The 19031-nt window shown below is 46.5% G+C and overlaps 1 protein-coding gene across 3 annotated transcripts in view; it reads right to left on the bottom strand.

Annotated features, from left to right (window-relative positions):
• The window catches only part of E2f3 (E2F transcription factor 3), a 78457-nt gene extending 61974 nt beyond the window's left edge, over positions 1-16483 (bottom strand). For 2 of the 3 annotated variants that reach the window (XM_028775679.1, XM_028775681.1), the window contains exon 1: positions 14944-15201. In XM_028775679.1, coding sequence (XP_028631512.1) covers positions 14944-14961 — 18 coding nt within the window. In that variant the 5' untranslated portion in view covers positions 14962-15201. Of the gene's footprint in view, positions 1-14943; positions 15202-16108 lie in introns of those variants that run through there. The other variant, XM_028775678.1, reaches the window with a different exon arrangement.
• Between the last annotated feature and the right edge of the window lie 2548 nt (positions 16484-19031).

Raw genomic sequence — 19031 nt, 5'->3', positions numbered from 1 at the left:
AAGGGCTATTTGTGGCCATCCAACGTATCGCTATTTAAAATAGTAACAGCTAGAATCAAAAATAACAGAAATCAAGTGGGAATAACTAAATACCTTCTGGCATATCCCATGAGTGGCCATCATCAAGAATAACACACATCAGAATACGCAGATAAGGACAGCCACCAAACTGTGTGGAGTAGAATTCGCAAGCCTGTTTGGATTCCTTTTGTATTTTAAAATCAGTACTTTTATATTAAATATACATTCCCAAATGGATATTAAATGGACAGACTAATATTTTATTGCAGTTCCCTCTGGGAAATAAGCAGGACTACGGTTATTTAAAATTTTTAAACCACTTTTTATTTTCTGATTTCAAAAAGATAAATGTCCTAGAACTAAGTATTTTCTGTATAAACAAAGACAGTGTTCCCTATGAGAGTGAGGGAGGCAGACACCTAAATACGTAACTGTTTCCATATATTCCTTGGACAACTGGTGATAACTTCTGCTTCCATGGCCCACTCCAGAAAGGGGCCATTGCAGCAGGCCGACACTAATGGGACCGTTCAACTCATTTATTCTTCCTCTGATAAGCACGAAAATATCTGTAATTGTCCGCTTGGCAGTATTATTTCCTGAGGTAAATTAATAAGTATACATTTTAAGTTTATCAGCCTTTGGAATTCCAATTAACACAAAGCAATCTTCCAGAGCAATAAACATTATTTCTACATCTGTAAGGTGGGAGAAGCAGCACCTCTTCTGACAGCGACCACTCTCAGGCTCAAAGATCGCAGGAGATGGCCTTTAGCGGCTGAGCCACCTCTCCAGCCCAAGGAGATGGTCTTTCTTAAAAGGATGGCCAAGCGGCAGCATTTTTACATGATTGCTCATACAACAGAAGACATGAAAGCAAGACTCCAATCAGAGAGAGGGTCTGCCACCCTGATTCTCATCCACCGGCCCCACAAATTGAGAACCAAGCCCCCAATTTACCCTCCAACGCCCCTCACACACGCACAACAACTAACTGGATGTAATTGGCTCAATAGTTCATCCCGTTGATAATCCAAACACTATTTACAAAACTCATTGATTATGACAAGTATTTATGAAACTCATTGACTGATACTAAGACAGTATGGCTCTACTTTTATTTCTTTACTCTGTAAGTCAAGAGAAGGGGCCTCAAGTTTGGCCCTAGAGTTGCCTTCATGAAGAGAGGCAGTTCTAACTGGAACTAGACTCTCACGGATGGTGGGTATCTAAGGGCCACCTTTTCTTTACAGAAAGGCAAACCGAAAATCTTACATGCTGCAACAAGACAGGAAGCAAGAAATGAATACCTCCTGCCTTCCTTTTACAGCCCCTATAGTAAAACCAACCACAAATGGCGACCTCCAAACTACTGCTGTTGCCAGAAGTTATTTGAGCGCAAGGTGGGCAGAAAAAGAGGAAATGCCACCAGCAGAGAGACTTTTTTAGAGAACCGAGACACACCTGGATCATGAGACCCTCATCATCTTTCCTATGCACGGCTAAGACCTTGTTCAAAAAGAAATGAACACAGAGTTCCAGACAGCAAACACTCCTCCTAATGTGGAGGTGATCCATGCTCATACTTGGAATATAAGTACTCAATGGATAGATTACTTATAATTCATCTACCTCTACCAAGCAGATTTGGCCTTTTCTTAAAAGGAAAAAAAACACACCTCTCTCTCTCTCTCTCTCTCTCTCTCTCTCTCTCTCTCTCTCTCTCACACACACACACACACACACACACACACACTTTAAAAAAGCTTTTATTTCCCCTCTTTTGTGGTATTGGGGGTAGGTTTTAGGGCCTTGTACAAGCTAGGTAAGGACCCCATCATTGAGCTGTATCAGCCCTTTTATTTATTGACAAGTTTTTAACAAATCAAAACTTCAGATTCTATGCTTCTTGTTCTAACTTATATGATGGTAACACATATGCAAACTGAATCCCAAAATTTTCATACAACGAACTGTGCTGTTTATTTAATGCCTTGGCTTTTCTAATGAACTTGGACAGGGCAGAAATTACATGGACATTTATCCTGCGGTTATGCTGTACCCAGCTCCCAGCTAGACTCTTTCCCACGGTCTACCATTTCATGACTCCTCACAGTATCTTTAAATACTCAAACTACCAAACACGTAAGGAGAACCACCATTCCATTTCCAAAGAAGCCTTGTGTGCTTGGCTGGCAATTTGATTACACACATAAAGATTTTTAATGGGAGCAGATAAAGTAACAGTTAAGAAATTAGAATAAGATTAACAATGGTAAAACAGACAGACTGCAAGTGACAGGACAGGGAACAGGGGGTACAGGCCTGTAACGATCACTTAGGAGATGGAAGCAGCAATTCAAGGTCATCCTCAACCAGAAAGCTAATGTTCAAGGATAGCCTAGGCTACATTAAACTTTATCTCCAAATTTTAAAAAAAGTCTCAAGACAAAGAGAGTATTTTTGTGTTTACTGATGAAAAGCCAATGAAAGACCAAGAATTTCTGTTAGCCAGAATCCTCCCAGCCATCCCACGTAGACCATGGTTGGTCAATATAAGGACAAGCCAACATAGTGCTGCCATCTTGAATTCCTGTAACATACCCAGGTATATAAACACTGACGCTAGAATCAACGCACAAGCAACACTTATTGATACCACAGAATACCGCAGCTCAACCAAAGCCCCTTGGGTTCTCCCCAGATCTTTTCCTCAAGCACTAACTCTCATACTGGTCATGAAATAAGTGATTAGCTTTGACACTCAAGTTTTTGACTCAATAGGTCTTGGGATCCTGGATGAAAAAACATTCACAAGTCCCAAGTGATAACACTGGTTTACAACCCCTCAACATGAGCCACAATGCACAAAATGCATCAGAAATGAGTATTTATTCTTCATTAGTTATAAGGCCACATAGGATGAGGAATTCTGTGTGTCCTGATACCACTCTTACTAACACCAGGTGACACACACTGGGTCACTCTCCACACTGCTGCCAATTAAGTTAAATAACTCAGCGCACCCAGTGGCTGACACTGCCACCTAGGGAAGGCAAGCAGAAAGAGTTGTTGCTAGCTGCTCAATTGCCCTGAAACAGAGGCCAGACTGAGTAATAATCAGATACAAATGATGAAGACAAGAACTTCAGAGCGTTCAGCTGTAGGCAGAGCTGCAGCCAGCACTTATAACTACCTGCTATCCTTAGAGGCAGGCACCAGGAGGAAATAGGCCACAGAAAGATGATATGCCCAACTATCCCAACTGTGAAGCATTAGACTGGCCTTAAAAGTCAAGTGGTGCAGTTGAGCGAGCAGGACAATGTAAGTTACTTCTCCGAACTGCAGACTTTAAGTCTTTCTGTTCTGAGTTACAGAGAGGCTCCTGGCAGCACTCTAGTATTATGCTGGTCATATAAAACAGACAGAGCTTCAGCCAGCTACACAAAGTACCATCTACCAAGACTGAGAAGCAGTAAGCCATAGTGCTGTCTGCAGGGTAGCTGGGCAATTCAAAGTGAAAAGTCACGATGAGGAACCACTTGCTTGTAAATTTAAAATTTGTAAATATTAGATGATGATTTAAAATATTAAAACTACATGTACGCACACGCGTGCACGCTCGCACAAAGAGATGCTCGCACAAAATATGTATGTGTAAGGGCCAGGAGACAGTTTAGGTGATAAAGTGTTCACCATATAAGGTTGAGGACTCGGGTTCAAGTCCCAGAACCCATGTTAAGAAAGTTAGGTGCCTCTAGGGAGACAGATACTGGTGAATCTGTGAGGCTTAATGGTCAGCCAAGGTAGACTATTTAGCAAGTTCCAGGACAATGAATGACCCTGTCTTAAAATTTTAAAAAGGGATGACTCCTTAGGAACATCTGAGTTTGCCTTCCACATGTGCACACACCAATACATTTATAAAAATATTTATGATATTTATAGAAGAGATGCCTGTGTGACCCCTGTAACACCCCTGTCTTCAAGGTCTAGTCCAGTGGTTCTCAATCAATGGTGCTTTTGCTCCCAGGACATTTAGCAATGTCTGGAGCCAACGTTCATTATGACAGCTGCCAGGATATTGCTGGCGTCTAAGAGCATGGTAGACATACTAGGTATCCTAAATGCACAGGACTGTCTTCCTCAACAAGACGTTAATGGGCTTGCTCTATTTTAAACTTTTCCAAGGCCGCTTTCTTGTCCTCCTGAGCCCCCAAGTCTAGATGCCTAAGAAACATCACTGCTATGTTTTCACTACCTTGTACACTATCTTCATCATTAGAGAACACCACTCCAGTCTACTGAGACACTCTTGGAAGGCCACAAAGACACATCAATCACCTTGTGAGCCCCCTAGAGTACCAAGACACACACATACCAAAAAGAGAGTGTTCAATGACGTACTTTTTCACAGCTTGATTTCCTGGAAAGTTAGACCAAAACTGGACTCGTCCTATCTTGGGAAGAGGAAAGTACAAATCTTGTTTCCTATAAACACTATCTCATTTAATCTGGCCAACCAGCCAATGAGACCGAATCACTATTTTAGGTAAGTGTGTCTCACCGATGTAACTGGTGAAAGGTCACACGCTGGTAACTGGGAAAGGATGTTTCTCCAGTCAGATTGCCAAGTCCCACGCTCCTTCCATACCCTACTGCTGTGTCATGGCTCTCCAGGGCTGCAAACTCACTGTTCTCAGAATCAGGGGGTCTGAAATGCTAACAAGCAGAGCAGAAACACGAACTGCAGGAAACCTTCGGACAGTATTAGTGTGATTGCCACACACGTTGCCGCCGCCCGGTATAGCAACGAAATCAGTCAATTCAAGGAGTGGTTCAAACAGGCTTCAATGTGTTACATATTTTTAAAAATTAATTGTAGATATTTAGAATCTACTTGGCCCTATCCCTCAAAACACCTCATCATCTAAAAATTTCAATTTGAAACAACATAAGAAAGCAGTTTCAAGATTTTTTTTCCTTATTAGCAAAATCAAAAGAGCACATCAAACTAGGAAGAAAAGGGCCACATTTATCTCAGACATAATTACATGACTTGTCCTTAAAAATGGCACTCCCCTGTTGGTCCTGTGCTCTGTGACACAGCAAAACCCCAGCCCTTTGTCAGAGCAGCCTAGCTGCCATGCACAGGCCTGGTAAAGCATCATAAATAATACCTGATGGTTTGTCTCTGGGATCCCTGACAGTATTGATCCCCCTACCACCACCACCAAATCAGTCTGATGAATCTAACGTGTCTTCATACTACACGGGGAGAAGCAAACTTGTGAAAGGTTTCTGTGCCTCTACACCTATGTGGTTTTCCCTCCAAAAACTAGAAACACTAGGTTTGAGCCAGTGGTTTCTAAGCAATTCTATTATAACTTCTATGCCAGAGCTGCGAACATCCCCAGGGCTCAGCCCAGACCCTTAGGAAAACCATAATAAATATTCCTCCCCACCACTGAGGAGTCCTTCCACACAATTAGGGTTGTGCTAATCCTCAACTATTCTTTCAGCCCCCATAGTTACATATCTTGAGGCAAAGATCTAGTAATCCCCGCCTCCTTTCCATTCTCCTCCCAGTTACATCAATTTTATAGCATCCATGACCTCAAAGACATGCCCTAGCTCTCTTCCAATTCAAGTCCAGTTCTCTGTCCATTGGGTTATCTGTTCTTGGAGAGCAGAGCAACAGAACAGAAAGCCTACAGTTAGACTAAATCACTCAGAGCAGGGCATCCAGTCGGTGTTGGTGCCTGGACACAGCAATCTTTCCCACTTTGACCTCCCAAATCCTCAGTCATTTTGCAAACTCCTTCTTGTATCACCTTTGGGTTTTATGTGTGATTCGTGTATTCACGTGGCTGTATGTGTGTGAGCGGGTGCATGCAGAAGCCAAAGGAATTCATCAGGTGTCTTCCTAGACTATTCTCCATTTTATTATTTCTTTTCCTCCTCTTCTTTTTTTCAGACAGAATCTCACTGTGTTGCTTTTCCTGGCCTGGAATTCAGAGGTCAGCCACCTCTCCCTTCTGAGTGCTGGGATGAAGGCATGAGACACCATGCCAGCTCTACCTTATTTCCTGAGACTTGGGTCTCTCACTGAGCCTGAAACTCATAAACAGGGCTAGACTAGCTGGCCAGTGAACTCCAGAGATCAACCTCCTGGGTTTCTGCCTCCCCAGAGCTGGGATTCAGACATGTGCTGTTGTGCCTGGCACCCTGGGTTTTTGTGTAACACATCTTTAGATGATTTGCCTGGCAATGACCTAGAAATCCAGAAGCTGGTATTGGCAGGGTAGACATGAGCTTCAGGTCTGTTGTTCTCTAAAATAAAAGATGGGTTAAACATAAAATATTCCCTACGAGATTCTTGCCTGCTGAAGAAACTTTATTAGTGACTGCCTACATATTTCACAAGATCAGATGTCACGCTTCCAACTAAGGTTAGGGATGGATCTGGAAATCTTTACCTGGATCAAATGCTAAAGGCTAATCTTACTGCAGGTTGGATATCCCTAATCTGAAAATTTGCAAGACTTTAAGAATTTGAAACATCATAAAACGGTGTCCTACATAAAATTATTAGAAGTATCATGTAAATCTTAAATCTGTGTCACAGCACAAATTAACTGGCATTTAGACCCACTCCTGAGAACACTGCATTATTATATGCAAATAGCACTGTATTAGAAACAAGCAAACAAACAAACGAACACTGGCCTAAGCAGTAAGTGCCTGTCTTAAAGTCTCAAATCAAAACACTTCTTGTCTCAAACACTTTGAATGAAGGTTATTTAACCAGTGCCAGGTGAACCGCTAACTTATTTCCTTTTAGACAGGTAGTTTGGGTTTCCTGCTATGTACCTTGCCCAACACAAGGCCACAGAGGAGAAAGAGGAAATCAGCAGAGACTCTGGGGGCAGTCTCCGTGGGTTTAAGTTTGGTTGTCCCACTTACTATCAGGGCCCTAAGCCAGCCCCTTAACCCCTGGCAGCCTGCATCCTCTTGTGTGGAACAAGAATGGTAATAACACCCACTGCATAGGTTGTCATGCAGCTAACGTGCTAAGGCGGGGAAGGCACTTAGTCTAGTGCCCTCGATACCCACGGGCACTCCATAAACACTGGCTATTATTATCCCATAGACCACTGACTGCGGAGTGGCAGCCCTTAAGCCAAATCTGGCCTAGAGACCTATTTCGTCTGGTCTTCACACTTTCCTCTTCAATCAAACCAACATTTTAAAACTGGTAGACGTTCTAGATTAGATTGGATGTCTGACAACACACAGGAATACCCTGGCCTCTGGCATCCACCGCCCAAGACCAGGGGCCTAGGCACCCCCTTTGAGAACACCCACTTTCTCTACAAGAACAGCTCTACCCCACTTTCTCCTATTCCCAATTTGTCCCTCACTGTGCCTGTTCATGAGCAACAACTGGTACTCTAGACCAATGATTTGTCCCTCACTGTGCCTGTTCATGAGCAACAACTGCTACTCTAGGCCAGTGTTTCTGAAACAGGGTCTCACTTTAACCCAGACTTGCCTTGAGCTCAGCAATTCTCCTAAGTACTGCTAGACCAATTCTACTAGCATATCCCATTGCCTTCTTATCCCCCACACTGACACCAGTCCAACTAGTGGCCCTCATGATAACGGGCTTCCTGCGGCCCTACTGTGGGTTCAAGTCTCATATGGAAGCTATGGCACATTAAAGGCACCTGCCTCTCTTCACCTGGCTGGTGGTCCAACAGGCAGCACATATTGACATGGTCTGGGACATTAAAGAAAAGTCTTACCCTCAGAGATTGCTAGTCTGGTTAGGGCTCAGGTATCTGTATATTGTTTACTGTCCCAGGAGATACATTTTTTTTTTAAGACACAGTCTCAAAAAAAAAAAAAAAAAAAAAAGAGAGACGTAGTCTCTTGTAGCCTGGGTGGCCTTGAACTTAATATACAGCCCAGGTTTTTATCTTCCTGAATTCCACTTTCCAAATGCTGGGATTAATGGTATGTACTACCATGCCAGAACCAATAATAACATTTTCATTTAAGTTGCATACTGATATGCCCTGAGATGAGCTATTACAGGAACCATGGCCTCTGGCTCTGAAAGCCAGGTGGAGTGTAATGACCCTCATTCTCTCCTGTGGTACTTCCTGTCTGCATCGCACACAGGACTAGATGAGTTTTGTTTTCTTTCCAACTCTTGTTTAGTATTGCTTGCGGATCGGCTTGTATTTAAAGCTCGTCTTCCCAAACAGACGGTAAACTCAACAGTGGGCAGATCCCAGCACATCCTTCTTTCCTATCCCCAGCAGAGCTAATGGGGCGCCAAGCACAGTGAAGGCATCTGAAGAAAACGCCTCTTCTCAAATGGTTCATTCTACAATCGCAAAGGCCTTGCAAAGAGCACATGGAAAACCAGCTACACTGATCTCTGGCCAGGATGGTTTGGTAAGAGGCAAAACCCCAAACAATAGTGATATAAGGGAGTCTATGGTGCACCAGAGAAAGCCCAAAGTCACTTAGAAGTGCTCCAAGGCCTGGGGACTCAGGGACTATACTCTGCATGGAACTTTCTTCAGGTGAGTCAGGAAGGACTGATGAGAAAGAGGCAGGAAAAACAAGGCAGGAATAGTCAAATCAAGATTTCACAATACCTCAAAGCCAGGGAGGCAGCTGCAAGTCCAAGAGGCAGATGGAGCAGAGAGAACACAAAGACTGTGAACTGTGGAACGAAGTGGAATGTACTTGCTCCTAACTGTGATCTCAGTGCTGGGGAAGACCAAGAGGTGAAACCAGCTGCAGCTAGATAAGAACGGGAGGCTAGCTTGGGCTTCATGAGACCATCTCAAAAACAAAACCAGCGAGAATGAGGGACAAAAAGGCTCAGTGGGAGCTTAGAGGCCTCTGGTGAGCAAGACACGTTCTTGGCCCTAACATACATACCCAAGGCGCCATCAAGTTAGATAGGGCTTGGCATCCAATTTCTGAGCCAGTCTTAAACTATGGCTTACTGTACAGACATGAAATTATGTTAACAGTGCAATTTGCATTCCTCGTGCCGTTTCGAGAACATGTTCCATCAGAGAAATAAAGGTTTTATTCATAGCACTAGTACTGCTGATTACACTATGACAATAAAAAACTTACTCTTCTGTTTCTTTTTCCGTGTCAACGGGCAGCTTTAGAAAGAGGAAACAAAGACCAGGGGTCCAATGACTGCACTAGGGAACATCCACTCCAGGACACACGCCTCCCCCTACCAGTCACCATGACTCTCGGAGACGCCAACGATTTAAAATGGACACGAAAGCATAGTGAAAAAACCAAGACACAAACTACAGTGCCAAGAGACGGCCTGGCACCTCTACGACATCTGTGGGACACGAGCTTAAGTGCTTCCCAGCATCAACTCCTTTCATCTTCTTCCCCGCCTGCGAGGACCCCGCTACCCCAGGAGGATGAGAAAGGAAGAGGGTAGAGCCTTTGGCCAAGTCATACAACTGGCAGGTGGAGGCAGAAAAGGAACCCAGAGCACTCCAGCCTCCATCACTTAACTTTCTACCTAGCTGTGTCTCACTCTGCCTTTTAGGAGAGTGTGGGTTGTCTACTCAAGCCGCCATCTCTGGACAATGAGGCTGAATTCCAAAGGGCAGATGTGATGGTGTAAGACTGGAGGCGCTCTTCTGACTGTTTTCCCAAAGCCCCAGTGCAGGAAGGAGTGAAACGCATAGATCCTGTCTGTGTTCACCACTTCCAACTGTGAGTCCATACAACAGGCTCATGAGACTAGAACAGAACGGAGCCGATCTCAGCAATCACCCAAGAGTACGAGAGAAGAGCCGCAAGGTTCTCCAGGGCAGACTGGCAAGAGCTGGCAGGGAAGGCCAAGGGCACCCACCTCCTCCAGCCATCAAATGTGTTTCCAGAGGAACTCAGCCTTACTGATAACGGGGCTCTCATCAATTGCTACTCATGGCTCACAGGAAGACAGCCCGTACACACACAGGGGACCTTCCTGGCTGGTGGATTACAGATAAACAGATACCCCTGTCTCAGGGCAGGCTATGAGCTGCAACCATGTTGGATTATGTTTCACATTCCAGCTTCAGAGCTTGAAGCAATTCTATTTTTAAGCTTTCTCAGTTCCACAAGTAAAATAAGGTCAATTTAAGGAAATGAGCTTTGGCTTTAGACAACTTCCTCTGAAAGAGTTAACTGATCGGCAGCTTTCACACCAGAAATCTTCCTGGTGTTAACCACAGAGGAAGAGCCTCTTGGTCAATGGTGTAACACAAAGGCCCAGGGAACCCTGCAAACGGTGACTGTCACTCAGGATGTAGATGGTTCACGACAACACTTCCCCTAGTGTCCCTCTCAAGAAAGTTACAAAAGTCCTTTCAGGCTGTTGTTGATTAAGTAAAATTATCTCTGTCAGAGCACCAGAAATGTCACATCCAAAGAATAATAATTAAAAACTCAAATATCAGATCGAGCTTTGAAAAACACTGCTACTACTATCATTTAGGGAACCTGTCATTCCTTTCCATTTAAAAGCCCCTTCCACCGAGTGTCTAAAGTAGCCTTGATTTCTCAGAGTCTCTGGGGCTGTGTAACTGCTGCTGATGGAAACTTAAACCGTAGTCTGCACACCTAAGCCTCCCATGTAGGGCATATAAGACAGTTAACCCTCTCCTCACACAAAGAGGTTCTAAGAGGGCATGAATCTCCAATTTCAGTTTTGGCTCGGGTCCCCTGTTGACTTGTGACTTTGGCTGAGTAATTTAACTGCCAGTGGGCCTTTAACTGTTTTACCTGCAAAAGAAGTGGGTTGGATAGGAAAAACTTTTCTAAACTCCCAAGACTATCAGATTTATCAAGTATTGAATGTGCCAACCTGAAATTTTGTCATCAAGTTAGAGGAATGTTGCCATCCCTTTACATTACAAATGGCCACAAACAATAGAGCCATTAATTCCATCTTCTGCATTCTATCTGCTATCTTCTCACTGGCTTCAACCTCAAGCTGACACAGCTCCTGCTTTACAGGACAAAGCACCAACCACAGCCTGGTACTTAGGGTCACCAGTGAAGTCAAATTCACAGGGGCCTTTGGATTCCATCCTGGCTTTACCAGATCTTCAAAGTTACAGATAACTGTGGCCACAAGACTGACTTCCACTAAGGCAAGTAGGGTAGAGAAACATATTCTGACAACTTAAATGCTTTTAAAGCAAAAGTATGAGAGGAAAATAAATCAAACGCCCCCTCCATGGGAAAGCCAGATAAAGAATCCTGCTGTTTTAACCCCACCTCCACCATGCTGGTCTCATTGCGTTGTTACTTTCTGGTACCTTATGTAGTTAGTACCAGAACCTCTTCTCTGTGTGAGATCATTTTCCCAGTCATTCTTGGAAGGCAGACAGGATGGGGAGGTGAAAGGCCTTACATCTGTGGTTTCCTATACATAATAGGTTTCCCTTTAACTGGTCTTCTTAGTCCCATGAAATACTATTGGCTGGGAACTCCTTAGCAACTGTAAACACAATCCCTGAAACACTACTTAAAGCTGCTCACAACCATGAAAGTGTGCATCCAACCACATACTTTGTACCTCAAAGAACTCAGGGGTGTTCCCCTAAGCATGGGGGCTGGGGGTGGGAAGACTTGGAATCTTTTCTCCTTGCACTATTTCAGGTAATTTCATGGACTTTGAGGGATTCAGTAAACCAAGTAAACGATTTTCATCCACCCCGAGTAAAAATATTATTAAAAAGTAGATGAGTAAAAAGAATAGGGAGTTGGTTAGCTTGGGACAATGCTTACAGCCAGTCATATGGACTATTTATAAGTCAGGGTAAGTTGGATAGAAAGCCAAATGGAAAGGGATTAAAGGGGTGTGTGTGTGTGTGTGTGTGTGTGTGTATGCGCGCACATGCGTGGTCTCACTGGAGATGACAGTACCAGAACATTTAAGGAGAAACTACTACTTATTTCTAAGACATCTCCCACCATCCTCCTCCCTCTCGCTCCTTTCACTTCCCAGGTGTTGGTATTTATTTCTAATCCCAGAGTATATTCTTTTTCCAAGTTAACTTTACACAGCACACTGTTAAACTCAGACTCTGTCCTTCCAAGTACTATACAAGGTGGTGATATTTAGAAAAATACACACACACACACACACACACACAAATCCTTTCCTGTTCTCAAGTTTGGGTGCTTTGGCTCAGTTAAGGGTGTTTTGTTCCCAAGGATGATTAGGGTGGCACCCTCAGTACTGATTACAGGGGAGCTATTTGTACTGCCCACGCCTGGGCATTGCATTATATTAAAACTTCCATTTTGGGGTATGTAGTGACTAAAAATTCTCTCCCAGCTTCAACTTGGCATCCACCGCATGTCTCAGTGGAAGTGAGCACACTGCATACAGAACCACGGGAACCCGCCGCATCTTTCTTCTTTCAAAGTGGTTGTGGGGAAAAGACACTGCTGAAACAGCATCATCCTCGGTCCTCCAATCTCAGAGGAGATTCCCAGGCACCAAAGGTTCTCTCAAAAAGTATAATCAGCAGGTTGCTATGACTGGATTAAATTAAATCTGACATGATAAGCTGCCTCTTGCACTGACAGATTCTCAATTTTCTAGAAGAATGAAATTATATATCACTTTAGAAAACGTATGATCATTCTGCTTACATACATAGGTAAACAAAGGGACAGCACATAAGTAGTCTTTGAGTTAGAGAAATAATTGATTTATAAATACAAATTTTATGAGGCAGCTACTATCTGCCAGGCCTTGAGCTAAGTATGGTACATTCATTACCACGTTACTTTTTTAAAAAGTCTGTGTTATTGTCCTACCTTATAGAATGAACCATTCGCACAGATAAAAGTTATTTGTCCAATAGCTGACAACTTGTAAACAAAGATAGAAGGCTATACAGTTAGCAAGAAGGCAAGTCACTCGCTCTGTCAAGTTCTTAGATGCTCTGGAGACAGAACTTGAAAAGTAGACCCAGATGGGTCTAGAATTCTGCTCACCTGAACAGTTCCACCTCTTCTTGAACACAAGTGTTTAGTCTTATCTTAGTTCATTCCATATGCCTTCCCAACCTTCATGCTTAGGGAAAAACATCAACAGAATTCTAAAACATTCGGCAATGCATGTCTTTAATCTCAGAACTTGGCCACTTGAGGCAAGAAGACCAGGAGTTCAAGGCTATAAAAGACCCTGCTTCAACACCAAAATCAAATAAATTCCAAGACTTAACTGGAAGCCTAAGGAAACACTGACAAGAAAAAAAAAATACAAACCAAGCATTGCCTGCAACACTTAGGACTTTGTATGCACTTGGGAGATAAACTTCATACCCCTCCCAGAAGATACAGCTCTGGAAGCGAAGATTAACCAGTGATTCAGCATACATTACAATCTTATATAAAACTACTTCTGAATATGCGTAAGAGGCATTTATATTTCTGTAACGACACATTATTTTTTGAGTATACAAATTCAAAGCAATCTATATTCCTGGAATAATAACTTCATGGCTAGAAGGATAATAAAAAGTTTAGAAATAACTTGGAAGATGGCGAGGGCAATATTTTTATACTTTAAATACTTAACTACAGTGAACTACATATAAATTTGGTTAGACAGCCTTGGTGAGCTGGACCAATGAATAATCTAAGACATTTTTTAAAGAGCAGTTCAGTAGCCTCACAATTTCCTATTATCAAAACTAACTTTCCCTGCAAATCTGAATCTAATCCAAGAAGTATGTCAATAGCCAGTTGTTTCTGCTTATTTATGATATAGGAACCGAGTGTGTAGGGGGGAAATGGGCTTATTGTATGGCCTAAGCATGTTTAATCAAGTCTGTAAAAGTATTTACTGCTAATGAAAGCATGGACTATCCTGTGCCTGAGAATCTAGCACACTGGATACTGTATACAGTGTAAGCAGGTACTACTGTACTGTTCCCCCCTGCTGGCAGACCCTAGTCACTAAAAGGATGAGCCTCTTTGACTGGGACTGTATCTATCACACATCCCTAGGAAGTATCTCTAGGCTGGAAAGCACTCAAGATCTAACCCAGGGGAAAATTATAAACAGAAAAGAAATTTTTAAAAATGAATTCTTTCTCTACCCACCCCATTTCTCAAAGTCCTATGTATGTGTACAGACTTTCTTAAGAGACCCCAGCACAATACTGACTGTGCTAAAACAAACACATCTAGACCTAAGACTAGGTGAGGTCTTCGACTGGTATTATCATGCAACCATAGGTATCTGAGTCCGGGTGGGTTCTAGCCTGGTCTGGGCCAAGCCTCAACACGAGGGTGAAGACAGTAGGCATGGAGGAAGGAATGCAGGAGAGAAAGGAAGAGGGGGAGACCTCGGGGCCACACTTCTTTCTAGTAGCAACAAAAAGGGAAGCCGCATACTGACCTAAATCATCTCTCAAAGGCGCTTTATAAATTACAGGGACAAAGGGAGGGGGTGGCGGGTGGCCTGGGAACCCCACAGACACCCTACCCTCTGACCCGCCCCCTCCCCCTCCAGCACAAGGGAAGCAAGACAGAAAGCAGCTCAACTCGGCCACGGGCGTGAAGCCCTCATTTGGGTTTCAATTGCCCATCCATCCACCCCCCAAAAGAAACACACGTAAACATTATACCCACCCCGGGGGCGGCCACTCCCGCCCCAGGGCTCCTAGAAGCGGAGGCCGGGGATTTACTTAGTTAGATTTTTCTTGCTTACTCATTTCCCTCAAGCACCCAACCCCCCGTTCCCACTCCAAAACCCCGCTCGGTCGCCTACCCTCCGTCTCGGGCCCCCCGGGGATCTTGGGTCCCCGCGGCGGTGGCTCGGGCCCCCGCGCGGTCCGGGTCACTAACCTGCTGCTGTAAGGGCATTTCCGAAAGCAGCCTGGCTCCGGGGGAGGTGGGGGGCCGGCTGGAGAGGGGGCCCAAGGCCGAGTGGAGCGGCGGCGCCGGGCGAGGGCGGGCGCCGTGGGGGGGTGGGGACGGGAGAGGGAGGGTGGCGGTGCCGGGTGCGAGGGCGCCGGGACCGTCCCAGGCCTGGGAGCCGGCGAGCAGGAGGAAGTGGGTGCCCCCTCTCCCCCTCCAGCGCCCCCTCCCGCCGCCGCCTCCTCCCCAGTCACAGGCGCGTCCTCCGCGCACGTGTGCGAAACGTCACCGGCGGGTCCCGGAGAGAAGGGACAGATCCTGGCGGCGGGACGGGAACCCGGCTGCCCCCGCCCTCCGTCGCCGGGGGGCGGGGAGGGGGACAGGGCGGGGAAGGAAGGGGCAAGGGGAGAGGCGGGTCAAGGGCAGGCCCGGGGCCCGCTGAGCAAGGCCCCAGCGCTCTGGCCACGCGGGCGCCGCCGCTGCCACCGCGGAGATGCGCCCAGGCCGAAGCACCCGCCCGCCGGCCCCTTGTCGCAGACAGCGCGAGCCCTAGCCCACCGGGGCTCTCAGCTCCACCTCCCCCACCGCGATACCCGTCCACCTCCCAGATCTCCTTTGTTGCCGGGAGCTAGGTCCCCAAAGGTGTCAGGCACTGGCGCCCCTGCGCTCGGAACACGCCTGCGGGACCCCCGGCCGCCCAGGGGCAGCAGAGGCACGAGGGGAAGCTTGCACGCCTCGGGTCCCCTGGTTTACATCCTCTGGGGTCCCCCACTCTCCAGTGCACTACTCCCTCCCCCACCCCCTTCTCCATCCGGGGCGTGACCCCTTCCTACGCCCGAGAAAGAGGAAGCTTCGAGTTGCAAGGGAGGGGAGAGTGGGGGTAGGGAAAAGTGCAGGAAAAGAAGTGGGGGGGGGCGCGAAAAGTTTTGGAGTGTTGGATGTGGCTCGCAAAGAGGGACTCCCCACTGCCCCGCGTGCCTGCCCTGGCCCCCACGTCCTCCCAACGTCCGCAGAAAAGCACCCCGAGTCTAACAATAAGCACACGCTGGAGGGACAGCAACGAGGCCCACGATGCTCAGCCTCGCGCTCCCGCCGCCACCGCTCCCGGGAGCCCGCCTCCCACCTGGGCTAGGGACGCTGAGGAGGGTATTACCGGTGGGCCACCGCCGCCGCCGCGTCCTGGTGCTGGTGGCTGCTGCAGCAGCCCGGCTCTGCTGGAGGGTCCTTGTGGCGTGGTGTAGAGGAGGCTGTTGGCGGCCGGCTCCGTGCCGGGGACACTGGGGAGAAGGGGGCCGGCGGCCAGGGCGCCGCTTTGGAGGGAGGTGGCACAGGACGTGGTGGAAGGGTTCGTAGTGAGGATCTGGATGTACGTGCCCGGGGCGGCGGCGGCGGCGGCGAAGCCGGGGCTGGCTAGCAGTGCCCTTTTGTCCATGGAGGCTGCAGCGGCGGCGGCGACGACAGCCGCCCCCTCCCCACCCCCGGCGGTCACCAGGTACTGCTCCAGGGCGGGCTGGATCCCCTTTCTCATCTCTCGCTCCTGCTCTTTTTTAGTGTTACGATATATTAACGTATTGCTTTCAATTTCTTTATTATTTGCACCCGGAGTTTCCAAGTCTCTCCTTCTCGCCTCCCCTCCCGGCGCTTCCGAACCCTCTCTCTCTCTCTTTTCTTTTTATTTTTCCGCACCGCACAGGCCCCGGGGGCCAAAAATAATCGGGGGTCTGGAGAGAGGAGGGTCCCGGCCGCACGGATATCAGGCCCCGAGGAGGGATGGAGGCGTCGGGGGCAGCCGATGCAACGGATTGCGAGGCGGTGGCGGCAGCCCGGGTGCTGCGGCCGGCAGCTGAAAAATGGCTCCAGGAAGCTGCTGCTGACAATGAATGAAGGGATACGGTTTACGCGCCAAGGTCCTCCCGCGAAACTCAGATTTCCCGCCGGCTTTTCAAACCATATTTGCATATCTCCGCCCCTCAACCCGCCGAGGACTGTTCCCACAGTCCATTGGATCCCTGTCGCCTTACTTCGGTACCAATCCTGGAGCGAGGTCGCCACTGGCTGTTTTCCATTGGCTGCCACACACCATGGTTACCGGGGTGACCCGGGCTCTATTTGCATAGACCAACCTGATTGGCTGGAAGCAGAGCAGGCTTCTTAGGAGGTGGGGCAAAGTCCTACTCTCCCACGGAAAGCCACGCCCATTTCAGGCCCCTCCCTCGCTCCTACCCGCGGGGCCGGCTCTGATGACCTGGGCAGGGACTCTGCCTCGCAGACTCAGTGTGGATCTAGTCTTGAGCGCAAGTTTCGGTTTTGGAAACTGTCAAGGTGACACCCTCAGGGACTTTGTTTCCTGTAACCAATCAGTGTAGTAAATGAAGAACTGGTAGAAATTCTCCCAAATATGTGTCAAAGGCGAGTTGGACCCGGCCTGGCAGGTGGAAAACTGAGCCCTTTAAATCCTGGGTTTCTTCCTTCCTGAAATCCAACCAATGACGTGAGAGCGGATCCGGAGGCCGAGGCTGATAGACAGAAGCATGTGGGCAGACAGAACCGTGGGGGTAGAAGGTTCAGCTGACGCGACTGCACGCACACTTTAGTTCATATTCCAGATCATTCCTGGCAGCTTTATGATTAGCTCGAATTCGGTTTAAGTAAAAATTAACTCTTTGTTCAGTGATCTCTTACTACAACTATAGGTTTGAGTCTAGCAAACACCCTCTCTGGCCCAGAAACACCCAGGGGAGTTAATCAGGGCTAACCTAGAACTGATCCGCGGGTTTTTAATCCGCCATGCAGTAATCCAAAGTAGTACAGGCTTTTATGGTGACGTGGGACTTCAGTGAAAGCTGCCTACACTCAGCTTTTTACATTCTCAGACTCCAGGAAATTCTTTAGCAAACAGTATAACCCAATCTATTTTAAAAGAGAAGAAAAAATGTATGCACATATGTAAATCAAAAAATATCAAGGAAAATGAAATAGTTGTCGAACTGGCTTCTATATTAAAGTAAATACTCGTGGATCTTTAAAATGAGGATGGTGGGGCTGGAGAAATGGATCAGTTAGTAAAATGCTTACTTGCATAAGCGAGAGGACCTAAATTTTACCCCCAACATTCACTTTAAAAAAGCTAGGCATGACTGCGTGTATCACTAATCCCAGAACTGGGAGCTGGAGACCTGAAAATCCTTGTGGCTTGCTGGTCAGCCAGTGGAGCCAGTTGGTAAATTCCAGACTCACTGAACTACCCTATTCTGAAAACTAAGGCAGAGAGCTCTTGAGGAAGACATCTGAGGCCTGGCCTCCGTATGCACGCGCATACACAAGCATGTGCAGTCATATGTACATACAATCTCGTACACGCACAATGAAAAGTAAGACTGAGGAGGAAGGTGAGGGAAGATGTAGAAACCAGATTTTCATTTAGTAGCTGAGAACTGCAAAACAGCTGTTGAGATAGATCGTTCTACCTCAGGCGCGTTATACCTTTTTAAATGTAGAGTATTTGGTAGGGTGCTCAGTGGATGATGAGGCTTGCGTTACACCGAGTCCTTTCACCTGAGTACTGTTGTTGATGATGATGATGATGGTGATGATGGTGATGGTGATGGTGATGGTGATGGTGATGGTGATGATGATGATGAGTAACTTACCCAAGCTCACATTCAAACCCTATGGGAAGCCTAACAATTTGGGTCAGTTCATGTTAGGACCATCTAATATTTCATTTCAGTTACCTTCACTGGAATTAAAAGTACTGTTAAGCTTTATACCAGGCTTGGAAATACATTGGTTTTGCCTTGAAGCTTGTTGCAGAGCCATAGAATTTGTACATTTGAAGATTTGGGGTCAGCGATAGAACCAGCTGTGTCTGTAGAGTCAGTACGGTGGAATCCAGAAGGCATACATACCTGGTTGAGTGAGAGGGAGGATGGCAACTTCTTTAATCTTATTTCATAACTGTCGCTTTGCATTATGGATCACTATGGAGAAAGCTAATACTGTAAGCTAGGATATTACCAGCTGCGTGATATTACTGTAGGGAGGTTATGGGGGAGGGGTGTTGCAACATGTCATCA

Source organism: Grammomys surdaster, unplaced genomic scaffold (genome assembly GCF_004785775.1).
Source record: "Grammomys surdaster isolate TR1022 unplaced genomic scaffold, NIH_TR_1.0 258, whole genome shotgun sequence".
Taxonomy (NCBI): domain Eukaryota; kingdom Metazoa; phylum Chordata; class Mammalia; order Rodentia; family Muridae; genus Grammomys; species Grammomys surdaster.
The sequence above is the reverse complement of the archived record's forward strand: the minus strand, read 5'-3'. Positions and strand labels throughout refer to the sequence as shown.